Consider the following 26,731-nt stretch of genomic DNA (forward strand, 5'->3'; position numbering starts at 1 on the left):
ATATGAAACCTCCGATCAAAGATGAACTGTTGTAGTCAAAGGCTGAAACGGTAAGCCTGAAGAAGCACTCTGCTGAGTGCTGACTGAATGCACTTCTCTGACGAAACTGAATCGAACTCTCCATGCTCCTGACAACCGAGGGTGAGTTCAGCGCTGCTATTTCAGAGGGTTACTCTTTCGTGGGATCCTCTCGGTCCACCATTCCAGAGGTCGATGAATCCTGTGTTGTTCACTTGCTCTTAATCCCTATAAACTATTTAGCATTCAGATAAATGTTGGAGTCAACTGAACTTGCTTTGTTTGCCGGTTTCAGGGAGCTTCTTGCAGCTCAATAAAACCAGGAGTTGAGCAATTTTACAATGCATATGTAGGGGGATTGTTTGCTGGTTTCTGTAGAACCGAGGGTGAGTTCAGCGCTTGACATCCCGAACGAGCTGCAAATTTTCCTGACATGAACCTCTCGCCAAACTCCCAACGCAACACATTGTCCTAGTCGCTAGGCGCTTGTTTAATTCGGAATTCAGATGAACGCGTGCCAAATGCAAATGCAGGCTGGCCACTGCTCCAAGATTACACAACCGAGCAAATTTAACAGCATGCATTTATTATTAATAATCTCATGTCCAGTCACATGTAGAGATATCATCAGTTCTACCGATCCTTTAAGGAGCGAAACCAACCCAAAAACTACCCACACATGACAGTGAAAAACCGTCGACGTCCTCCTCTAGGCGGCGTACCCTCCTCTCCTCACTGGCCCAATAGAGGTGCCATGCAACAAGTCATGGTGAGAGGGTCGCATCCAGTGACGGGCCGTGGTCGAGCCATCGTGCGCCCTGCACGGGAACATCGTAGCGACACCCACAACCACAAGCGTTGCGAGCATGCTCGGCGGGACTGGTGGCGGTGGATGTTGTGGTGGCACGCCCGCGGGCGCTTCTGATGGCTTGCTGCGCCGCCTGACGAGCTAGCCGCTGCAACAGGGCTCGAGACATCTCAATCAGGGTTAACCACTGTGGCGACTCATCACATCGAATCTTCGAATATATGCACGAAGAATTAAATGTAGTTAAAAAATCAATTACACAGTTTAACTGTAAATGACGAGATGAATCTTTTAAGCCTAATTAGTCCATGATTAGATATTAATTGTCAAATAACAATGAAAGTACTATAGTACCAAAACCCAAAAAAATTCGCGAAAGGCCTTAGTTGAAGAAATTGTACCCCAATCTTGTGATTTGATTTGAGTTTGAAGACCAAATACTAATAATGAGGTTATGAAGACTGATCGCGGATGACCCACTCTTGCAGTCTTGCTAATGAAAGCCCAAACTTCTGAAAATTGCTCAGGCCAATATATTAATGCAGAGAAGAAAAGCATTACGTTCAGTCCAAATACAGATGAGGTTATATGAAGGCAGATCAAGAGCGGAAGCTTTTGCTTAATTATTAAATTGCACTCCAGGACGGAAGGAGAAGCTCTTTGTCAAAAGCAGGAAAAACAAGTGTTAATTAAGGCAGTGGGGCAAGCAAAATTTCTGCGATGAACTGCATGCAGCTTCTGGTGGAGCCAGCACCCCGCAGGAAACAGAACTACAGAAGGTTCGGCTGTGTATGGCTGCTTGCGCATAACAGCCTCGCTGTGAATATGAAACTGAAAATGGAGAAGAGTGAGGATTGCTGATATTAGATTGTTTCTTATGTCAAAGACGTGATCAAGATGGAGACAACTTATTTATCAACTGCAAGTCAGCTATAGAATGCTGGAGGAAGCACGACGTGGAGGAGACTCGTCGTGCTGTAGTTCACGAGGTTGTGGCTAATCTGTGGCAACTCCCAGTACATAAGCATCTCATCGTGACATTGTTCTTGTGGGTTTTTTTTTTGAAAAAGAACACCCAGAAGTACGCTGGGTCTCTCTCTTTTCCCCCTCGCTACAGTCACCGCGAGAGGCGAACAGAGGCGATCCCCTTTCCGGCGCCGATCCGTTCAATTCCCTCCTCCGGCGTCCGCTCCGGCGGCGGAGTGAGGAGGGAATCGGGTGGATCGGCGTTCGGCTCCGGCGGCGGAGTGAGGAGGGAATCGGGTGGATCGGCGTTCGGCGTAGAGTAGCTGCTAGTCTAGTTAGGTTTGCTAGTAGGCTAGGGTTGCCGGTGGAGTTCTTCACAGCGGGCGGCTCTGCTCGTCGGCGACAGCGGCAACGGCGGCGCGGTTGACTTCATGGCGGCTTCTTTTGTCCCTCTGGGCTTGTGTCGGTGCTGCTGTACATGTTGCCGGCGGCGTCCTGGGGAGAATAAGATCTCCTCTTCGATCTTCTTCCGACGGTGACGACCGCGGCGTCGGCTCCGGGAAGATCCGTATGAGGTTCGTGTTAGTCCTCCTCTTTGCGTTGGGGTTGGATCCTTGGTGCTCCCCTATGGGCTTTGTCTTCCGTCCGTCGATTGTTTGGCCGCCGGGGGCGGATTCCTGTGCTCCTTCTGCTCTTCATGCGTCGATGGCTGATGCTCTTTCAACGAAATCGATTCGTGCTGGGAGGTCTGGCCGATGGCTCTTGCAGCAGATCCATGATTAGAAGTCGCACATGAAGATGGGAGGTGGCTCTTACTCGGCGCTGGCAGGTTCTGCTGGTGGCCGGAGTCGACGACGACGGGACGCCTCTGGAAAGAGTGGAGGTTGCGTTGTAATTTCTGTTCTTTTTAGGGTGTGTTCTGCTAAGAACCGGGGATGTAATGTGTCACTGTTCTAATGAATTTCCCCTTCGCAAAAAAAAAGTTCTGCCGTTCATGTATATTAATAAAGAGAAGAAGAAAGTACTATCAAAAAGGCACCCGGCCCAAAAATAACAACAGGATCACGGACATGATTTGCTTGAGGGCACAGAGCTATAGACAAAAAAAATAGAGTAAAATGCACTGGGGGTCTTAAGCTAGTTGACATGTTCTATTTAGGTCCATGAACTTTGAAAGTGCATTTTTAGGTCCACAATCTATTCAAGTGTGTCACTTGAGGTCCAAAACACCTCTTACCAGCGTTGACCGCCTACGTGGACCGCCATGTAGATCCAACGTGGACCGTATATTTGCAAATCACCCCTCCCAAGCCGAGCCCTCCTCAATTCTCCCCCATCCTTTCATCTCCTCTGTTCCCGCACCGCCGGGCCGCTGCAGCCCCGCTACTCAGCTCCCTCCCCGCGCCTTGGCCATGGGCGCTCCTGCTCCCTCCCCGCGCCGGCCATGGGGGCGCCTCTCCTCCCTCCCTCCTCCGGCCTCAGCTCCGCGCCGCCGCGGCCTCTCCCCTCCTCCCTCGCAGCGCCGCCCCGGTCCTCCTCCTCCTCCCTCGCCGCGGAGGCCCGTGGCGCGGAGGCGCCCCGCCGCCGGCAGGATCCGCGCGCGGCGCGGCGTTGCCCCGCCCCCGGCAGCGCGGACCGAGCTCGGGCCGTCTCTCTGGCCGCCGGCCATGGCGGGTCATGGCGCGGCCATGGCGATGGCGGCCCCTCCTCCCTCCCGCTCGAGCTCACGGGGGGCAGAGCATGGCGCCGCCGCGGCCCCTGCTCCGTGGCGAGCAGGGCCGGGCACGCGCGGCGGGCGAGCACCCTCCCTGCTCGCGCAGAGCAGCGAGCCGCGCCGCCCCTCCCCGGCTTGTTGCTCCTCCCCACCTCGAGCTGGCCCGCGCGCTGGCACTGGCGGCGCGGAGGATGTGCGGAGGACGGCGGCGGCAGGCCTCCCTCTGCTCGCGGCGGCCACGGCCCCTGCTCGGCCGGGCGCGCACGAGGCGAAGGTGGAGACGACTGGGCGAGCGCCACGGATCCCCAGCCCTCCCCTGTACACGCGGCGCGGCGGAGGCAGGGCGGCCCGGGCCCCCTCTCCTACTCCATGGCAGGCCCGCTCGAGCTCGGCCGGATCTGGCGGCCATGGCGGGCCCGCCGCGGAGGAGGCCGGCCGCTGCTCCAACGCACGTCTCCGGCAGCCATGGCAGATGTGCGGCGAGCCGGAGCTGGGCACGCTCGGTGGAACAGGGCCGAGTGGCGCGAGGAGGCGGCCCGTGCGCGGGGGGGGGGGCCTGGGCGTGCCCGTGCCCTCGAGCTCGGCGAGCCATGGCACCTCTGCACGCATGGCGGGGCGCGGAGAAGGGTCGGCCGACGAGCACCTCCATGGGCGGGGCGCGGAGCAGGGGCGGCCGGCGAGCACCTCTGCGCGTTGCCCATTCCTCCCTCCCGGCGAAAGGCCTGGGGGAACAAAGTGTAGGAAAGGGGTGATTTGCAAATATACGGTCCACGTTGGATCTACGTGGCGGTCCACGTAGACGGTCAACGCTGGTAAGAGGTGTTTTGGACCTCAAGTGACACACTTGAATAGATTGTGGACCTAAAAATGCACTTTCAAAGTTCATGGATCTAAACAGAACATGTCAACTAGTTTAACGACTCCCAGTGCATTTTACTCAAAAAAAATATATATATATGCAGTTGTTTCAGCCATAGTAAGTAAGTGAGCAGAAACCGGTCCCGAAATGACAGTCTCCAGCTCCACCAAAGACTTAATGGGGCCTAACCAGGGACTGCTGAGGGCAATTTATTGCAACAAAAGCGGGCAAGGTGAATGTGGCTGATGCTTCTGCGTTGGAAGTTGGAACTGCATGCAAGGAGAGGATGTAGGCCTGTAGCCTTGCCCCCTGGAGCTAAAACTTGATCAGTTAGAAGGTTCCTGCCATAAAAAAAACTCTGTGATCTCATTTCAACAATACTCTGTATTGGTTGACAGGTGAAACAACTGAATTTTATGCACTGGAGATCAGGTTATTGGCACTGAATTTTTGAAGTGACCACCTGGAAATCCTCTCGGCTCTCGCCTCGACCAGCTCCGCGTCGAGTACACACATCCACTGCACCACGTGTCACCAGTCTAGATCCAGCACTGCATGCCGTCAACCTCCTCGTTGCTTGCGTCGCTATCATCAGGTTCATTTGTTTGACGACGAGGCGACTGCGGCGATGGATCCTCTGGTCAAACACGTGCCGCGCATCAGTAGCAGGTACACACAGCTCATCTTAACACCACGTCTGCATCAAAAATCCCCAAAACCAACCCACCCAAATCGAATTCAGATTCCATATTCGTTGGCCCCCACTTTCCATTCCAATTCCAAGGCTCCAAGCCCCTCATCTCCCCTACCATTTTCGAGGAGAAGCACCCACCATGGAGAGGTGGGCGCGAGTCCTCGTTGCCGCCGCAGCAAAGGTGCGGGGGTGAGGCACGAGCTCGTCGTCTGTTGCGCCTCGGCCATGTCCATCCTCTAGCGCGACTGTAAAGGGCGGGTGCCTGGTCGCGTCAAATGGACCCACGGCTGGCGGACCCCATCGCTACTTTGCATCCCTGCTCTGAGAACGTGCAGGGCAGAAGGGCGGCCCGGAGCTCCTCTACAGAGCCAAAGTGGGAGCCCGCTCCTGCCGCCGCCCCCAAGTCGAAGGCGGCTGCGGCGAGGAATTCGTCCGTGGCCTTCTCCAGGAAGGTGGCAAGAAGAGAGGGCTTGTTATTTAGCCCCAAAAATTCTCAGTTGGTGCATATTTTGAGTTTTTGTTCCTAGGGTGTGATGTTAATAATTGTAGCATTGGAATATAACGCTAGAGTAGATAGTTGAAGAGAAGGTAGACACGTGTCATTGGTTTTTTCACAATAAGGATCCAATCAAACTATTGAGAATTGGTACCATAATAAGGAGAATTTACATGAAAGAATCATAAAAAACTATTTCCCTATTCTACAATTACACTCTTATTTGGCTTGGAATTTCTGTAATTTATGGGCGTGAAACATGTTAAAACCTTTGGTGATTCACTTTTGGTGGTGCAACAAGTATTCAAGATATATACAAAGGGAAGAGAATGGACAGGCCATTGCTCTGGCTAAGCAAGCATCTGGCTAATCAATTATGAAGAAATATTTTCATATTCGAAAGCGGATGCAAGCAAAGGCCAAGTTGCAGGTTCTGGACAAACCGGTCCGACCGGTCGATGCAATCGGTCTGACCGCCCAGACCGGTCTGACCGGTCATGAGACCGGTCTGACCGCCCAGATTACTGGAAATACCAATTCGGCTATGAAAGGTGATTCATCACTAAAGCCGAAGATCAGAACTGGAGGGTTCATATGATCTCCTATCTAAAGATCTTGGTCGTGATGCAAAAAGGGATATTCGGCGGATGACATTCAAAAACATTTTAGTCAATGCTTTGGTGTAATATGCTATGTATGAAAATGCTCAGAAAATAGACTTTTGGAATTTTAAACAAGAAAAATGGGTGGTCAAACCCTGGTCAATAGATTCAAATCAAATTTAAACCAAAAGTTGAATAGAATCAAGTGTCAGTTTCAAAGTTTAGAACATTTGGTTCAATTGGGGTTTGACAAAATTCGGCCATTTAGTCCCTCAAATTTGGAAAATACCAACATGTGTCAAGCAGTCAAAGAGGATTTTCTATTTTTGGTGATTTTTGTTATTCATTGTGTCACTGACTGGTGGGACGGACCCACGTGACAGCTACACCAATGATACAACATGATCGAAGTGCACAAAAAGCTACGGGTTTAGAGTGTGAGATCTTCCCCCTAAATACGGTCACTGAATTGGATTCTAATCATAAAGACATGCAAAGCGAAGCTGGTCTGAAAATGGCGACAAGTCCTCCTGTGGCGCGGCACAAGTGATTGAAGGTCTGTGCATATTGTAGAACAGTACGGGTTCCTTGATTCAGAGCCAAGAACTCATTCAACTTTCTTTCTATCAGTCCCTCAGGAATATGATGTGATCTGAAGGCAGTTCTGAATATGAGATGTTGATATTTGAAGTGAAAGTGATAGTCGAATTGGGTGTTGACTTCAAAAATTTTTGTACATGCAATACACAATCTTAGAATCTTTGTACATGCCAAAATTTCATTATTTTTCAGACTCATTTGCTATTTTTTATATTTTTCCCCATTAAATAATAACATGTGATATACATTGCAATGGAGGTGTAACTGCATGAAATAATGATTTTTTCATTGCAATCATAGAACAGAAAAGGTTGAGTGATTTTTTTGTGATATTTATAGTGTTGTGAACAAATTTTAGTTAAACACGTAATGGTGATTCAGTTGTCCACGTTTTTTGGACGGCCCGCGGATGCGTAGATGGGGTTTAGTTTCCATGGTCTGCTCCGATCCGAGACAGAGTTTCGGCATCATCTCCCTGTTATTCTCCGGATACACAACCTCTCTTCCGGGACGTGTATTTGGAGAACAGCGGGGAGGTGCTGTCGAAATTCTGTCTCGGATCGAAGTAGCCCTCTACTTCTTGCCACTGCCCTCTGCTTCTTGCCAATGGTTCCTATGCTTTGGCACTCGGCCGAGACACCAAACCGGGGCACCATGGCTTGGTCCGTCCAAACATAGTAGTTCAGCATGAAACCACTATTGAACAAGTGACTGTGGATGGTTCTTGATGATGAGTAATCCTTCTCATTCTTACAGAATTTGTATGGACAACGAACAAAACCGCCATACTTGTGTTTCTCGGCCGCTTCTATGAATTCATGCACGCCATCAATGAACTCGTTTGAACGCCGGTCGTGCTGTTCGGTAGCGAGATCGCAAGGCGTCCGCGTACCGGAACACCGGACCACTTCTAAGATGGCCCGGGCAGCCTCGGAGATCCCCGACAGGCTAGTGAGGATGCCACATGGCCTATCCACGCCTAACCACCGGCCTAAGCGGGCGCCGCCTGCAGGCGGGATCGCTTGGAAGGCCACAAAACGGTCCGTTCGGTAGCGAGATAGCAAGGCATCTGCGTACCGGAATACCGGACCGCTTCTAAGATGGCCCGGGCGGCCTCGGAGATCCCCGACAGGCTTGCCCATGTGTTGGTCTTAGGAATAGGTGGTGGTGCCTGGTGCTCCCACCCATCACTCGCATCGTCTGCGCACCTAGGAGGATAGTGGTCTCGTAGTGGCCTTGGCCTCATGCCGGAGTACTCGGGCCATGTCTATTTGCGTGCGAGCCCATAGGGTCACACACTTAAGGAGCTGGAAGCCTAATAAGGATTGGATCCGAATTGAACTGGGCTTAGGTGCACTAACGGGCCTCCAGGTCGTGAGCCCGTTAATGGGCACCTAGGGGTGCCTATATAAACAGGGGCAAGGGGGCGCCAGAAACCCTCCTCATTTCAGAGATGATGATCAGGGTACCTTGTGGTACAAGAACCGGATCTGTGTGCCAGATGTGAAGGATCTCAGGAAGCTGATATTGAGTGAGGCTCATGATACAGCTTACTCTATTCATCCGGGCAGTACCAAGATGTACTATGATCTCAAGGAACATTTCTGGTGGCGGATTGTGCAAAAAATTAGATTTTCCCTTCTTAAGTCTGGGCGGACCAAGCCATGATGCCTGGGTTTGGTGTCTCGGCCGAGTGCCAAGGCATAGGAACCAGTGGCAAGAAGTAGAGGGCTTGTTATTTAACCCCCAAAACTCTCAGTTGGTGCATATTTTGAGCTTTTGCACATCAGCAGGCTTGGTGACATGGCAATGCATTTATGAAGAAAGAGACAGAGAGAGTTTTATGGAAGGAGAGAGGGTTTCATCTAGATGAAACTCAGGATGCACCAGTACCTAGACAAAATCTGATATGGTACTGTTGGTAAGTGTGCAATGAAACCCTTCACTGAGAATACTCATACTCTACTAAATTATTGGTGCATGGAGTAGTCACCCTGATGGAAAAGGAATAAGTCACCCCTCGAGGCGATACCAAAAGAATTCCCACGCCGCACCCATCATCGCATGCCGATCCGTCAAAAAACATGGCCCAGGCACGTATAAACAGTCCAGCCACATCGGTGGCCCAGGTAGCTGAACACCTAATTGTCATTGGCCGGCAATCCATCCAAGCCCATGCCCCCAAGCTTTCATTGGTTGAAGTTCTCTCCTTTCTGCACTAACTCATCCTTGGTTCTGCTGCACGATGTGATGACATGAAAGAAACAGGTTGAGGTGACACCAGAGAATGATCCTCTCTTTTGAGCAGCCATCGGGGCCGGTGACGCCATGGCCGCGAATTCTGGGCAATGACATCGCCAAAGTGGCTTTTGACCGGCGTCGCTCCAAATTGGGAACGCCGGCGCATCCGTCATCACCCCACGGCCCCGAACCCTAGCCCTTGGGCCCTGCTGGCCACCCAATCACGCCCGATCGCATCTCCGCCACCCGCTGGCCGCCGCAAGCATAGGAGACCCTAACCAAATCCTTGTTATTCCTTGTGACCTTTCCATTTGGCTTGCTTTGGGGTGTTCATACGGTAACCTGTGCATTTACATTGCGCACAGACTTGGATGCTGAAGAACCTGACTATGACTTTGTCAACGATCCACAACTTTAGGTCTAAAAATCATGTTTACAATTCTGCTTGATACCGCAGGAAGTTCCGTATAGCGCAAGACTCTGATGACCCTCTCTTCGTAGTTAATATCGTTGTGTGGGTGTTAGTTATTATCCTCGCGATAGTGGCGCTTCACTGCCCACTTCCGCGTAGAGTTGTACGGTGATGTACCATCTGATGTAATAAAAGTGTTATCAGCCTCCTGGGACTGATATTGTATTCTACCCGCTTGTGGCTGACATCATCGAGAGAGATAGTGTGGGGAGGGGGAGAAAAGGGGTAGATCCAGAGAGAGATAGTCGCTGGTAGTATTGCACCAACGGGTCCGCCTCGTCAAAAACCTCACCTCCAGTGTGGAGTTTCCCCCTGTGAGGAAAAGAGTACGGCCCTTTACAATGTAAAGAAAAATTGAAAATAGCTACGGAGGTCCGCAATCGCTTATAGTAAATAGAATTTTGGAATGCTCGTTTTGACGCCTTTTGCAGTGACCAAGGTCTGGACCACCAGTATTCTTCTCCCTATACACCACAGCAGAATGGTGTTGTAGAGAGGAAGAATCGCACTCTTGTGGAGATGGCTAGGACCATGCTTGATGAGCATAGGACTCCTAGGAAGTATTGGACAGAGGCGGTCAATAGTTTCGTAGAAACAAGATGTAGACCTCTCCGTAATGGGTGATTAGATCACTGCTATGGCATGGTCTCAAGGCAGGATAATCCATAAGAAATTAAACGCAGCCAATGCCATAGACTCCATCAGGAATGAATCGACGATAGTATCCAGCTAAACCAAGAAAACTGCGAATTTGATGAACTGAAGTAGGAGATTCCCAATCCATCACTTCTTGTACTTTAGTTGGATCAACGGATATATCATCACTGGAGATAATATGGCCTGAAAATTTCACACTATCCAGCCAAAATTCACACTTGGAGAATTTGGCATAAAGATTATGATCTCGTAATCGTTGAAGAACGATACGCAGATGCTTAGCATGATCTTCTTCATTCTTGGAGTAGATCAAAATATCGTCAAGATTCTTTTTATAGAGATCTATATGCTAATTAATTAACACTTTGAAAAAAAAACAGGTCATAGTGCTGACTAGGGACTCCAGAAAAAGGTATGGTTAGAGTACTAATTAATAATTGAACACTTTCCATTTATGATTAAAGGAGAAGATTGTTCTTTTACCAAACATATGCGGATCAAATCACATCTTAGGTTTTTTTAAATCACGTGCGTCTATGCTATTGTCTTATAAGATGGCTGCCTTACGAAACAATGATCTTTTTCTCTTTCCTCTACATTAGCAAGATGACTTATGAGATCGTTGATGTATACCAATGTACAAGTACTTAGATGCTTCAGTGTTAGGCAATTACCCACTTAGTGATACAGTAGAAGAAAAAAGGTGAGGGAGCAGTGCCTGCCAGCGCCCCGGCGACCTCCCGGCTCTTCGTGTTGCCTGTCGCTACTCGCCGGTGGGTTTTGACCGACAACACATTCTGGCACGCCCGGTGGGACCTTCATCAGCAACAACGCCCGCCGCAGAGATGACAGGACCTCAGGACCAAGCACCGATTCTGCCGTTCACCAAACCTGTCACGTATGAAGAGCTGACTCCAGAACACAAGCAAAAATATGATGAGGTCAAAGCTCAGTTCGAAACTGATCTCATTGGCTCTTTCGAGAGGACCCGCAACCACAGCATCAGGTGGAAGGGGTTCTCACCTGAAGGCGCCAAAACATGACCAAGGTATATTCTAAACTTTGGTGCCTGAATGTCTTAGTCATATTGGTCTAAACATTTAGTTATTTGAGTTTCACATCAAGGATAAGATTATTGTCTTATAAAGTTATGTTCCATTAGAATAAATCCCCTTACCAACTTTGGTTGTCTAATGTCCATCTTGAATTAATGAGCAGATGTTGTGTATGCCGACGTGTCTCCACTGGTCACCTCGGTCTTAGATGGCTACAATCTATGCATTTTTGCTTATGGGCAGACCGGAACGGGAAAGACCTTTACCATGTAAGGAACTGAGAGCAATAGGGGGGTCAATTACAGAGCTATGGAAGAGCTGTTCAAGATTGCAGAAGCAAGAAAAGAAAGTGTGACATACGAGTTCTCAGTAAACGTTCTTGAGGTCTACAATGAACAGATCAGAGACCTTCTTTCCACGGGCTCACTCGTTAGCGTTGGCATGCAGGACCCACAATGACATGTTAGAAAAAAAACAACCCAAAACTACTCAGGGTTGTTTTGTCCAATTTTGGATAATGTGAGATACCGGTGCTTGGTTTTATAGTTTTGGATTGCAAATATGATGACCATGACTGGTATAAGTTTTAAAATGGACTTTAATAGCAATGATATTCTTCATGCTTCATGAAGCATGTAGAGATATCTGGGTCATTTGGTTTTAGATTGGCACGATGTTCCGTGCGCCGCCCTGCTTCCCGTCGACCGAGCTCCAGGACAAAAGTACCTCAGCAGCGTGGGGATTAAAGTATATGTGTGTTTTTTGTTCTTTTCAGCAATACGCAACTAGTAAGGTTTAATTCTATATTCAAAAATTCCATACTACTCTGTAGAAGCCTAAGGTTTTCTTGTTTGGATTGAGTGCCTAGTACAAGACTTACATAGGGATAATTTTTTTTGTATGTGCAACAATTTTATGATACAAAATGCCTACGTGACATAGCTACATCAACAACTACTAAAAAATCAACTTCTTTATATACTTTCATATTGAATGGAAATTTGATTATAGAAGATATAACTACACAGAGATCATATGCATTTCTTGGCCTCATATGAATAGCTTATTGGTTGGTCTATATATTTTCTAATTAGATAGGACCAATATTATAAAATTTAATAATCGCTAAACATAGTCTGTCTATACCTTTTCTAATCGAGTTGAATCAATTATGAAGATTTAATGGCCGGTCAATACCGTTCCAAATAGATTTGAATCAATTAGTTTGATAGGCAAAACTTTCACCTCTTTTAATTTATTTCCAAAATGATATGGTACGCCTTATACTATTTAATTTCTATCCAAAATGATAGATAATTAGCATCAATTAGCCCTAAGATTAAGGGGGTGGAGAGGGAAGGCTTGAGGAAGGTGGTGGGGTTGCGGTAGGACTAACGGGGAGTTTATATAGATGAAAAAAGTTGAACTTTTAGAGTAGATTCATTTTGTAAAGTGTGGTTTTGAGGCTTTCTCCAAACTTTGGTACCCCTTTAGCCCTGACAAGTGGGTCCTCTGTGAGGGTGGGTCTAATCTTGGTGAGAAAGATTTTTATCCTTTATTCATAGTATAGATTTGCTTGCAGCAAGTGTTTGTCCAATCAAGACTATGAGAGAAAGCGTACAGATATAGATTCAAACTCAAAAAATCTGCAGACCAAAAAGTGATTGTCCAATTTTTGTTTGTTACAAAAAGATCTTCGAAACTTGATTATATTTAACTATATTTATTTAAATTATGCAAGAAAAATATGTCCTTATGGGCTACGGGAGAAAACTTTAAATATCACATGTATTCTTTCAATAATAAATATCTACTAGCAGAGGCCCATATGCGGCACACGGATGTTTAAAAAAAAATCCAGAAACCAAGAATTTTACATTTATAGTGAGTGTTACATTCTGCATGTGGCAATAATATACTTTTAGAAAGAACATAGTAATAAAAGATATTTTAATTGATGAACCAGCAAAAATAAATAAAAAATATATAATTAATCAGGTAAACCAAAAAAATGTTACTGATCCCAGTGGCAAAAGGAACCATAATATAATAAAACCAAAAATTAACATGCATATTCAGCTAAGTAATTAAACATGTTAACCAAAGAAATGTTGCTATCATCAATAGTATTTTGTCCTGGTTTCATTTGATTATATATATTATGGCTTCAAATATAGTTGATGAAGTAATGCAAACGTTAGTCTCTGCACCAATCTAAGAGAACTGTCAAAATATTAATTAATACGTCTTCTCTCCTCCTCCTCCGGTAAACTCGCATATTTTTTACGTCTTGTCTTATAGGGGCTGTTTGGTTCGAGGGGCTAAACTTTAGTCCATATCATATCAAAGAGAATCTTAGTATTAAGAAGTATTTAATAAAGATTAATTATAAAATTAACTGCAAAACCCTAGGACTAAACTGCGAGACGAATCTAATGAGGTATATTAATCTATAATTAGCGAATGGTTACTGTAGCATCACTATAGTAAATTATGAATTAATTATGCTCATTAGATTCATATCGCGAATTAGCACTCAGCTGTCAAAAAAATTTATAAACAGATTTTATTTAATACTCTAAAATAGTAAGATTCTTTTTGATGTGATAGGGGCTTAAAAAAAGTCTGTGGAACCAAACAAGACTTTAGTTGTTCAACTGGATCAATATTTTATTCTCTGACTGATAGAATAATTAGCACCATAGTTTGTGCACCATTCTCACTGCAAATAGAAAAGTCTAAACCGAGAGAGAAACACTACGGGGAAGATCAGCGTTGGGTCTAGCTCTTTTACGCCCCTATGATGTGTTAGTACCATCTGCAAAAGGACATGTGTGCTCCATCTGATTGAAATCAGGTCTTCACACGAAAATCAATGAATCTGTGAAGAATTGTAGCAAGCCGTAAGATGGCAGAAAAGGAAAAAAATACTAAAAAAATGACTTGCATCAACCATCGGCACATAACACGATCACCAGGGGATCATCACTCCGCAACAATAGACCGCTACCGTACCTACGTCTAGTTGACGAAAGAGTAAACCCTAAACCAAATAAATACATGATGTATACATTCATCAGAGTCTGAGATTGAGCAAGGCATTCGTAGGGATCACACAATTAAACCGGTAGTAAATCCACCTACGATAATCAAAGAAATGCATTAATTACCTTTTAAATGGCGATGGAGATCTGACCGGATGAATGCTTCATCACGTAGAACCGCGCCGACGTGATGTTAGTGCGAATGTCTGTGGATGGCGCGATCACTTGGCATAGCCGCATAGTCGTCGATCCCATCACTGCCGACGTGAGATTAAGAGAGCGTGGTCGCGATCGCTTGGAGTTGGAGTGGTTGTCGATCCCGGCACTGCCGGCGGAGTGCGATTAAGAGAGCATGGTCGTCGATCCCGGCACTGCTGGTGGCAAGCGAGACTCGAGAACCACGTTCAGCTTGGATCCCCGGTGGTTTCCTTGCTAGCACTTCTTTTAATCGGCAAGGAACACGTTAAGAAAGATAGGAGAATGGAACTTTTGGCAAGTGAGGAGGTAATTGGCAAGAGATGATATGGGAATCAATCACGGAAAATTAGGCTGCTAGCTAGGATTAGGCGATCAAGAGGTTGGCTGGAAGGATCGGGGCACGCACGTCAGTGTCGGGAGATCATCGTACTGCGCCTTGAACCGGTGGAACTGCGTGAAGAATGGCAGCGTCTGGTTGGTGGTGCCCATGGCGATGGCGCTGCCGATGGTGGCGACCACCGCGGCGAAGCGGAGGATGAGGTCGAGCACGCCAGCCCACGGGCCACGGCTCGCCGCCCTGCGGGGAATGCAGTTTGGTTGGCATCAACTCTCACTTGCTCCATCACCAGGATGCTAACGACATCAGCCAGCTTTCTGTCAGTGGACGGCAGTGTCCGCGACGCCACGCGCCGTGCCTGAGCTTCTACGTGCTACTAGTACTCTTCTGCTTTTAAGAAAACTTGGCAGATTAACCATTCAACTTTTTTTCTGAGAAGAGATTAACCATTTTGGTATGGCATGTCGATGAGCAGTGGAGTCATGCAGAGTTTCAGCTCATGTTCGCCTTGGGATGGCCCGAATAACTTGGTTCCGCTTCACCGCAACGAGCGCCGTCCGCTCCGACGCGCCCAGCGGCTCCGCCCCGCCGCGGGCACCGAGTCCGTCGTTTCCGCGCCGAGTTCAAGTTTATCGGAGGGAGCCAGGGAGGTGTCCGTGAAAGCGCGCGATGGGGGCGGACCTGAACTGAAGCAGTGCTGGAATGGCAACGGAGGCAGGCCAAGTTGATGGTTTGAACTGATAAGCAGTAGTGTGTGCTATCTGCAAACATCTGGCTGGCCAAGTTGATGTTTCCAAAGCCATGCATCGACCAGGACTCAGAACACTGGCATGCATGGCATCTAGCTGGCGCGTCGATCACCCGCGCGTAAACGACGTGCAGAGTGAGCGTGAGATTCAGCATGACAAATCTGCAAAACCCAACCCGTTGTGCCAATAGCAGTGCTTGTTTAATTCGGAATTCAGGTGAACGCGTGCCAAATGCAAATGCAGGCAGGTCACTGCTCCAAGATTATACAAACGGACAAATTAAACAGCTGCGCTACTAATCTCATGCCTGATCACATGGGAGAGATCTATCGATCGATTTTTCCCCCCAAACACCGTAAATGCGGACACGCTCACATGCACGCACGTACACTCACCATTACGAATATACGCATGTAATCCTAATGAGCATTTTGGGGAGATTGCAGATTTTCAAGATTGACGAAATCACCAAATGTCTCTCGTCATCGACGGATATGTCGCCTACCACCGGAATATTTGAAATATAGCTCCATGGAATAATTAAATCTAGGAAAATGAAGTACCTATTTGCTGAATCGATAACTCGAATCTAGATAGACAGGTTTCAAAAAAAGTATCTTACTAGCTGAGCTACATTTAGTTCGCGATCAACCAAATTGGCTGCACGTTGTGCTCAGATAGCAGCGGTGCAAACCGCCAGACCAGCAGTCTTATTGACTTTAGAAGATTCTAGAAAAATTTAAAAATAGCAAAAGACAGAGTTATTATGCTTCATGGCAAGATAAAAATAAAATTAGATATTTTATATGGTTGGATCTAGATGAGAGAAAATCCTAGAATAGATATTTTGTAAAGAAAAAATATCTTATCACATGATAATATCATAACAACTACGAGCACCTTTGAATAGAGGTGATCCTCTCCCCTCTTGTCATACCATGGCATGAGAGTTAGGATATGTTTAGTTGGTGAAAAAGTTTGAATTTTGGTATTGTAACATATTTCGTTGTTACTTGACAAATAATGTCCAATCATAGACTAATTAGACTTTAAAGATTCATCTCGTGCTAATTAGTTAGACTGTGTAATTAGTTATTTTTTTCAACTGCATTTAATATTCCATGCATGCGTCCGAAGATTCGATGTGACGGCTACTGTAGGAAATTTTTTGGAAACTAAACAGGGCCTTATATATTAAGTAGAAGATAGAATGATAGCCATATAATATAGTTGTGTCATGATAGGTATAAAAAGTATAATAGTCTTGTATTGTATTAAGTTATAATAAATAAATATTTAAATTCTATTGAAGAGAGTTGATCTCTCAAGCTAGTATAGAATTCGTAGAAGTGGTATCAAATTATTTTAGTACTGCTTCTTAAAAGCTGCTATCAAATTTACAACACCAATTTCTCAACACTCACAAATAATATTACAAATTAGAACAAGAGTCAAGGTAGTGCTATATCAGAATTGTAAATATTTTCAAATTTAGAGACTCTTTGGCTAAAATTTAAAATAAGGAAATAAGAAAATTATCGCAACGGGTGCTGATGTCTTTGCGTTTCTGCACGAAGCGTTGAAGTCCATACTTGAGAAAGAAGTTGACAATCAAATTAAGAAGAAAGAGTTAGAGGATATAGAGAAGGAAGTTGTGGCAAAGGATAAAGAGCTTCAAAGGAAAGAGCTCGAACTTCAGCACCTACGAGATGAGGTCGACATAGTACAAGGAGGTGGTTCTAAATGGTATGCGAATTCACAGTTTAATTATACAGAATTTGGATATATGAATATCTGATGTTAATATTCGCAATCTTTTTCTGCAGGTGAAATTTTCATAAAGAGAATGCTTTTGACGATGCTGAATCGAAGAAGTTCCGCATCATTAGTTGTGGAGATGTCCGAATTCAAACACTGAACATTAGAAGTCTACCCTTTTTCCCCTGGTTCGATACACTGTATAGTAACTCTCGAGGTTTAAAACTCTTAAATCTCTCTGACAGTGTATTTTCTTTTGGTACTTTAGAACTAAAGGCTGAATTGTTGTAGTGGTATCTATTGTGCATAGATATGGGTATACGACTATGTAGCAGGGGCGGGCCCACTTGGTATTAAGGGTATTCATTGAATACCAATTATTTTTAGAATAAAATCAAGTATATATAGTCATATACATGTATATGTATTGAAAAAAATGAAAAAACAGAACTCAGGCTACATTCCTTCTTCAAATGAGCCAAGCAACCCAAAAACTAGAATTTTTTTAATTTTTCTATTATTTTTTCCGATTTATCAAAAATATATGCTGATTTTTTTTTGCAAAAATGTCATCCTGCCGCCAGTTCATCCGGCGGAAGGTAGGTACCGCCGGATGAACCGGCGGCAGGTGCACTGTAGAAAACATACTGCCGGTTCATCCGGCGAAAGGTTACTATAGCGGCCGGGGACAAGTCAAACGGAGGTACTGTAGCAATTCACTGTAGTACATTTTCAAAAAAAATATAACGAATTCATATGGATTCGGATGAAGATAAAATTTATACGAAAATTATAGACCTCGACGAGATCTACAGCTTTGTAATTCAAACTTTTTTTCATTTAGAATCATTCTAGTGTTTAAATAATCGACAAAACATTTAGATCTAAAAAATCAGATCGGACGGCAGGATGACATTTTTGCAAAAACAAAATTCGGCATATATTTTTGACAAATCGGAAAAAATAATATAAAAACTACCCACTAACAGGCCTAAACTTTGCCCTCCCATGGCCCATAGCCCACTGGAACTTCTCCTTCCCAGGCCTGCGGCTGCTCATTCCTGCTCCATCATCAAGTATTTTCAAGCCATGAAGGGTCGTAAAGTTATCTTGTAATTTGTAAACATTCTATCGATGTCATTTGTTGTTTTAGAATTTTGTCCACTATTTATTTCAGATATTTCCACTTTAATAGGCTCATCATTTAGTACATCCATCATCTGTATGTTGAACAATTTAAAATTACAAACAATTTGTGCTATCGGTACTCAATTATGCGCTAATAATATGTATGTACTTTGAGCTGTCAATTTTTTTTTTGCACTACTTGAAATTTTGAATACCAAGTTCCAAAATCCTGGGCCCGCCCCTGCTATGTAGGGGCTATGTATCACCTGTTTGGTTTGCATTACGACTTTTTTAGTGTCGTATTTCTCTAAAAAACACTTGTTTGTGAATTCTCTTCTTCCAACAAAAGAATCTTGGTTCAACAAGCTGTGATGTTTGGTTTGCTGCTATTGAGCTCTAAGATCTCTTCTGTTTCTATTTCGTATAGATGACCTGCGGAATGGTGCATGTCTAGACGCGTAGCATTCTCTTCTTGACTATTCAAAACAACTTCTCACAAATGGTAAAGTGACCAGTAAGGCAGTAACACGATACACACACTCGCAAGAACGACGCCATGTAACTTTGACGACTGCACAGTGCACACCGACATCTCACAAAAGCAGACGAGATTACAGAGCCCCACCACACACGTGTCAGGGAGAAGCTCACCGCGCCGGTTGGCCCTCACCACCAAGTCCAATCCACCACCTAGCGGCTAGCGCCGCGCCAGCGCGGCGGCGGAGAGGAGTACGAGGAGCACGAGCACCGCCATGGCCGCGAAGGAGCCGATGAGGGAGCCCGAGATGCGCTCGCAGAAGGCGTCGAACTGCTGGCAGATGGCGAACCAGTTGGCCCTGGCGTTGCCCTTGTGCGCCAGGTACACGATCGCCGCGGCCGCCGACGCCGCCGCCGTCACCAGCGCCAGCATCGCCTTCGTCAGGACGGAGGGCCAAAGTTCAGTAGTGAATGCACATTCAGATTCAGTTGCCGTGTGCTACGCAGAGAGGGGAGCCTGTCTTACCGCATCGAAGAAGACCAAGACCAGCCTGCTGTACTTCGCCCTGCTTCTGATGATGTGCACGATGGACAGGGGTATCGACAGGACCAAGTAGGCGGCGGCGATGGAGTTCACCACCACGAAGAACCTGACAAAGTGAAATGTAGCAGCATCAGAGTTGAAGACGAACACAATCGGATTGGTGGATTGGTTGGCTGAAAGGATCGTCGGGGCACACACGTCAGTGTCGGGAGATCATCGTATTGCGCCTTGAACCGGAGGAACTGCGTGAAGAAGGGCAGCGTCTGGTTAGTGGTGCCCATGGCGACGGCGCTGCCGACGGTGGCGACCACCGCGGCGAAGCGGAGGGTGAGGTCGAGCACGCCCAGCCCGCGGCTCGCCGCCCTGCCCCCGCCGCTGGCCGCCTCGACCGCCGCCGCCGCGGCCTTGGCGGAGGCCGACTCTCCGTGCTCCGACGACACCGGGGATTTGCCGCCACCCTCCATCGCGAGCTAGCGTGTCAATCGATGCCTAGAACTTTGAGTCCGGCTAGCCGCGTGAAAGCTTTCACCACTGCGAGTGTGCGGTTGGGTACTTGGGTGCGGCGCGCTGCGTATATATATCTCTGCCTGCGTGCACGAGGGGCTCCGTGAAGCGATGTGTACGTGTGTGTGGATTAGGTGGCTGATGAGGGCACGTGATGGCCACGTGATGGGCACTCTCCATGCCTGAGCTTCTACGTGCTACTAGTACTTTTCTGCTTTTAACGAAACTTTTGGCAGATTAACCATTCTACTTTTTTTAAGATAAGATTAACCATTTTGTTAGCATGTCGATGAGCAGTAGAGACATGCAGAGTTTCAGCTCATGTTCGCCTTGGGATGGCCCGAATAACTTATTAGGTTCCGCTCTAGTGGGCCTCAATTACTCGGCTCGTTTAACGGCCTGCTGGGCTAGCCAATTTCGTCAGGCCCACAGTTTCTGTTCTGACGTTGTCTCCGCCCACCAAAATGGAGAAAATACTTGACCACCCATTACCCAGCTTATCCAGTATATCCACACGGAAAGATTCCCGTCCCACTATTACAAGCCATATCTTTCCAAGCAGAAGATGAGCCCGCCCAGAGTCACTTCCAAAGCCAACGGAGGAGCAAGCTGAAGTGAACCACCATGACGTCGCCGTTGCTCAAGGCACACTCTCACGCCGCGGCCGCGCTGCACCCCCGGAGGGGTGCCGACCTCCATGGCCGCTGCCCTGCCACCGTCCACGTATCTTTCTCCTTCACATCCATGCTCCAACCTGCTTTCCTCAGTTGCTCGCAGTTTTTCACGTGTACGGGTGCTGTTTCTCTGCAGCTCGGCAGGTCCCATGAGCACGGGTTCACGTCCAGCCGTTGTTCCAAGGTACCTTATCCTGAAACGAAAATTTCCATGTTCAGGTAAATTTGAGGATGTGAAAACCATGAGTAAGCAGAGTCGCTGCTGCTTCTCCTTTGTTTTTATATATGCACGGGTATCTAGAATCTGAAGAAACCGAGAGCACTGCCATGACCATGAATAGATAGAGTCCAGGAGCACTGACGATTCAGTAACGTTCAGATTTTGTGTATTGGTCCTTCGTTTTATTGTATTGGTCATTAATCTATTATATTAATAAGTGAGTGTTAAAAGAAGCCACCACGTTCGCCGAGAGGGTCTAGAAATTCCCACGTTAATCTAAAAAAGAGAAGGATATACACCGTCAGATTTTATGAACATCTAACGGTCTAGACTAACCCATAGAGTCCTTATCGAATACGACTAAATATTTATATTAATAAGGGAGTGTTAAAAGAAGCTACCACGTTCGCCGAGAGGGTTTAGAAATTCCCATATTAATCTAAAAAAGAGAAGGATATACACCGTCAGATTTTATGAACATCTAACGGTGTAGACTAACCCATAGAGTCCTTATCAAATACGACTAAATATATATTGATTTAACCAAAGAATCAATATCAAATACTAATAAATTGCTAAATTTGGAATAAAATATTTGAAAATTGTAATAAGAATCTAACGTCACCGAAACAGAATAAAAGAATGCTCCATACAAAAGGCTGGTGTCACTCTTATTCTTGCTGAGACGTCGCCCGTCGCCCGTCGCCCGTCCCCCGTCTGCTTCCACGAGCCGTTCTCCTGACCTTGCGAGCTGCCACCATGGTTATTAGCCCTAAGGCAGCAACCCGGTAAGCCAGCAAGGCCGCCCATCGACTCCAACAATCATTTGCTCAGATGTCAGATCCAACACAGGCCAAGCGGTTGATTCCAACGTGAAGGAGCATGTGGTCCATGACACAGGCCAAGGGGAGGAACGGGTGCCTCAGGAAATCTATCTTGGCATTTGTTTGTGGGAAGGGATTTGGAGATGCGGCAAAATCTACAGAGAGTTAAGGCCTTTTTCTGAGGGAAACTCAAGACGGATATGTTAGCACCACGACAGCGTCAGAAACCACTCGAATGAGGATATAAAGTGGATCAAACACCATTAGATGTGCATGTGGCTCGGCACCTTCTAGACGCCCAAGCAGGCGGCCAGACTCTAGATATGACGCTTGAGGCCATCACAACAAAGATTTGCAACACGACAAGCACCCCCATCTTGACATCTTCCTTCCCTTAATGACACTGGCATCCAATTAAAGTACTTGGCATCTTGCTTGAGTTTGTTCGCATGCATTGAGAGGAAGTGGCAATATTCACGTACTCATATCTCAATATTATCTGGTGTATGTGTTAAATATATCTGTATATTGGAAACTTATTTAATCAATTTAAATGACACCTTATTAGTTGTATATTCTATTCCTCTGCCATAAATCATGATATAGTTACCAAAGTGATATTTACTAATCACTATGCCACATGTAGGTTGAACTGTGATTATAATGTGTTTGTCTGACCAGCTAGATTAAGTATATGATGATGTCTTTCCTGGTAACTCAATGTTATAAACGGGGATATTTGAAATTTTTAAAAATAAGCCACCATGTTCATCGAAAGGGTGTAGAAATTCCCATGTTAATCTATAAAAGAGAAGGATTTGCATCGTTGGATTTTATGAAGATCTAACGGTCGGAACTAACATGAGAGTTTATATCAAAGAGTTCATGCCGAAAATGATTAGTAAATATTTAAATTTGGAATTACAAAATAAGGAAATTAGCAGTTGACCAAAAAGTTTTTGTGGAATGCGATTAATAAATTAAATAGATATGGAAACCATGAAAGATACATGTGCTATTCAAGTCGACATCTTCACCCGTTTGCCCTCCCGTGAGAGTGTTTTCTGGGGCAAGAAGAGCTCCGATTCGATCTGGCACACATCAGTCTCCCATCTTGCTCGATTGAGAGTTGCTCGGTTCAAGTTACAAGTGTCGTCACATGGCCTGTCACGATTCAGGATCTCGAGCTCTCGGCTGCAAATGAGTGCTAGGTGGCTGGTAGATAGTTGCCGCTGTAGTTTGCATTGGTGATCATCAAAGTAGATTGGAAGCACGAGAGACAGCAAGCAAGGCAGCTCCATATCAGTACAACAAAAGAGAAAAAAAAGTAACGGCATCCTCCATGCAAAACACAACTTAATACAATTATGTTTGCTTCTCCAGCAATGCATGCAACGATGAACATGAACAACATGCTATCGTTCAACTGATAATATAATCTTGGTGACTGGTGTGTTCATACTGTCACTATAGTGAGACATTGATTTCGGTGGTGATTGATAAACAGCTCAATTTCGACCCAGTGACCTAGACGCTATATATATATATATATATATATATATATATATATATATATATATATATATAGAGAGAGAGAGAGAGAGAGAGGTGGGAGTTTGCACAAAGGTCAAAGGCAGTACAAGGCACATACCACATCTGTTGGATCTCAGGAGTTAAAAATTCGCATGTTAATTAATTTGAAAGAGAGTTTTTTATTTGTTTGGTGAATTAATTGCATCAACACTAGAGAACCCATAAGTATAAACAAAAGTTCAAATTTAAAAGAAGTAAAGAAAACCAATCAATATTGTTATATTATATAGAGTTGTTAGTAGGTTTAACTTAACTTCTACAAAAGCAATATCTGGTGTATCCTTGGAATGAAAAATAATAATTTAAGGGTATTGACTAAAATAGGAGTGCTAATTTATCCCTCGGTGCCCTAATGAGCTAAATAAGGACTAACGGGCTCTCACAACCAAATAAACATTATCTGTGCATTTAGATTACCAATTATCCCATATGTAGCCCTTTATTTGGCATCCATAAAAACAAAGTTAAATTTAACTCTGAAATCCATACACCCTCTAAATACTTAAGTGTTAAATGAATCCAATAGAGTCTCTTATGGGTACCACAATAATAGGTCAAAATATATAAATATCTCCATCACTGATCTTATTAGTGGATTCATGTCATAACAAATAGATTTTCTATGATACAAGGGTAAACTAAAAGCATCTCAAGATGACACACTTATAATGATTACCTTAAGTGCATAGTATATACTCCCTCTGTTTCCATTTACATGTCGTATTATGTTTGTCTCAAGTCAAACTTGGTACATTTTAACCAAATTTATAGAAAAAATTAATAATATTGCAATACCAAATTTGTTTTATTGAATCCACCATAAAATATATGTTGATAGTATAGTTGTTACTATATCTTTCTAAAGACTTGGTCAATGTTAGTCAAGTTTGACCTAGAACTAACCAGCTAATGCGACATGTAAATAAAAAGGAGGGAATAAGTGCCACAGTGAATTGGCGTTTGTAGAATCATCAAGGTGCAATGAGGGGGAGTTGAGGAGATCTGATGTGTCCTAAATTTCTAGCATCAGTGTAGAGAAAGACCAGTGGTCCAAATGTGATTATGTGAGTAACGGAATACAATAGGTGAATCAGCTGGCAGATAGAAAGGCTTCCTAGCTACGGGAGGACACATGAGGCATTGGTGCATGTCAGTGAAATAATTTTAGAAGTAAAGGCTTTTCGTGAAACTATAGAAGCGGTACGTGAAATAGACAACTATGAAACAACTAAAAACTGAAGATCCATAGTGAGTCCAAGAAGACAAAATTTTAGTGAAATCAACATCCTGATTTTCATACGAGTTTATAATTAAAATAATCAAATAAGAGTGTATGTCGAATACATAAAAATAACTCCTAGAGTTTTTAAAACAAGTTAAGCAAATCAATATACAAAAAATACACATTTTTATGAAACTATTTTCGTAGGTATTAGGAAGAAAAAGACACAAACAAATGAGTCCTGTAAAATCTAAGTCATAATAACTAAATGTTTAGATAAAAATAGGAAAACGAATCAAATACAATATTAGGAAAAGGGACACTAGCGAGCAAAGGAGGATTGAAGGAATTATAACAAATCCCTACTCTTAGTGCTTTGCTCTTAATTTCATAATTTGAAGTACGCTGATAAGGACTGGTCAGCCAAAGAGTACGTAGAAGCACCATCAAATTAGGGCGTCTGCATTTAAACTATGTTTACACATAGATATTCCCATTTATCATGTACATATTTTGCACAATGAAATAAGATGATAAAAAGGTGATATCTTGCTAGACTATTTGGACAAAATAATGACAATGAAACAATTAGACAAAATCACTTGAATATATTTAATTTTAAGTTAAAAGGGTCCTAAATATTATCATGAAAAATTGCTAGCTACCCGTGCTATTTGCGCGGGCCACCTTGCTAGTTTTAAATATGGTGTGGTTTGAATGCTAAGCTTATAATTGTAATAATTGTGCACTGATATCTTTCTAGACAGATTTGAAGCCTGAACTTTTTTCGTTATCTTGAAGTGACAGTTAGATGGATGGACCTTGTGTTGCAGAGGTCGGGTTCGGCGAAGGTGAAGGCGTTCCCGTCGCTGGACGTGGTGCCGCTGATGGTGACGATGGTGGAGCACGTGGAGATGTCGCGGGACTACGTGGTCACCAAGTCCATCTGGCACCTCAGCGACGCTACCCTCAAGAGCGTCTGTGAGTCCCTCCGCTGACGACGCATGTCTCGTCCTGAACTTAGCAGTGCCAGGGCAGGTTTCTGACTCTGAAGTCTGAATCAACCTGTTATTTTTTTTTCCCCTTCTCTCTCGACGAACAGACACCTTCTACGCCATGTTCACGGTCTGGGGCGTCTGCTTCTTCGCGTCCATGAAGGTAAGCACGCATCGGCACCAGTCACAACTCAGCAGAAACCATTAATTAGGCTGAAAATCTCTGAGTTAAATCTTGACACGGTGCTTTGTGGGCTGAATGAACGCAGGATCCCTTCTACGACAGCGATGCGTACAGGAGCCAGGGGGGCGATGGAACCGTGCACTGGTACTACGACAGGGTAAGCTTTGCAGGACAGAAACCTTTTCCCATGCCCTGCCCTGCATGCAGGAAGAATCAAAATCGATCAACATTAGCCTTTCAGAATTCAGATGTAGTGTATGGTTTGTTGAAATCTGTTGAATATATAATGTCGATGTGCAGCAAGAGGACCTGGAGGCGTCTGCGAGGGAGGAGCTGCTGAGGGAGGAGCTACTGGAGGAGATCGAGCAGAGAGTCGGAGGGCTCAGGGAGCTGGAGGAAGCAGGCAGAGAGGAGCAGCTCACCAAGTGAAGAAGACGGGTGGATGGTGCAAATTAGCTATCTGAACTTTGCATGGATCACAAACTTACTGTGCTGCACGTGTTTGTATATGCTGAAACACCTGAACTGCACTGTAATGGCACAAGGATATATACAGTTTCTTGGCCGGGCATTGGGCATTGGCTAGTGTTGGCGTCAACATGCAAACGTGTTCGACAGATTTTAGTCCAGATAACGCATGATTGCACGCCATTTCCCCTTTCTGTATTAGGCTTGGTTTCGTCCAAGAGTACGTACGACTACACATGTGGTACCAGCAGAAATGAGTTACCCAAAGCAAACAAACAAAAGAAAGAAAGATTAAAGAATGGAAAAAAGAATAGATGAGCTACCAGTACTTTCCGTCTTTCAAATCAAAACCAGAAAAAGACGAGTACGTTCTGGTGTAGCCACAGCAGGGCTCTGCGTGTACAGTACTCCCTCCGTTCCAAAAAAAATATAAATATCGTTTTTCGAAGAGTCAAACAATTTTAAATTTGACCGAATTTATATAAAATAATATTAATATCGGTGTTACAATATAAATATCTTTAGATTAATCTTATAATATATTTCTATACTACATCTATTCGGAGACACAAATGTTAGTAATTTTTTGAATAAATTTGGTCAAAATTAAAATAGTTTGACTCAATTAAA

General features: G+C 45.0%; 2 protein-coding genes across 3 annotated transcripts; one reads left to right on the forward strand and one right to left on the reverse strand.

Annotated features, from left to right (window-relative positions):
- Window positions 1–18,955: 18,955 nt before the first annotated feature.
- Window positions 18,956–19,881, reverse strand: LOC120656225 (casparian strip membrane protein 3-like). Its single transcript, XM_039934270.1, has 3 exons — window positions 19,616–19,881; window positions 19,400–19,523; window positions 18,956–19,309 (listed from the first exon to the last, which is right to left on the reverse strand). The coding sequence occupies exons 1-3, from the start codon at window positions 19,879–19,881 to the stop codon at window positions 19,094–19,096; spliced, it is 606 nt and encodes a 201-aa protein (XP_039790204.1). The 3' UTR covers window positions 18,956–19,093.
- Window positions 19,882–20,418: 537 nt separating this feature from the next.
- On the forward strand, window positions 20,419–26,284 carry LOC120641477 (photosynthetic NDH subunit of subcomplex B 4, chloroplastic-like). Of its 2 annotated transcripts, none has more exons than XM_039917638.1 (6): window positions 20,419–20,644; window positions 20,732–20,779; window positions 25,288–25,435; window positions 25,557–25,612; window positions 25,719–25,790; window positions 25,934–26,284. In XM_039917638.1, exons 1-6 carry the CDS (start codon window positions 20,546–20,548, stop codon window positions 26,060–26,062), a joined length of 552 nt encoding a protein of 183 aa, XP_039773572.1. In that variant the 5' UTR covers window positions 20,419–20,545; the 3' UTR covers window positions 26,063–26,284. The 2 variants fall into 2 exon arrangements, with proteins under 2 accessions (XP_039773572.1, XP_039773582.1); XM_039917648.1 differs by having other exon boundaries at window positions 20,471–20,644; window positions 20,732–20,814; window positions 25,256–25,435.
- The last annotated feature ends 447 nt before the right edge of the window (window positions 26,285–26,731 follow it).

The sequence above is a fragment of the Panicum virgatum genome, chromosome 1K (genome assembly GCF_016808335.1).
Source record: "Panicum virgatum strain AP13 chromosome 1K, P.virgatum_v5, whole genome shotgun sequence".
In the NCBI taxonomy this organism is placed as follows: Eukaryota; Viridiplantae; Streptophyta; class Magnoliopsida; order Poales; family Poaceae; genus Panicum; species Panicum virgatum.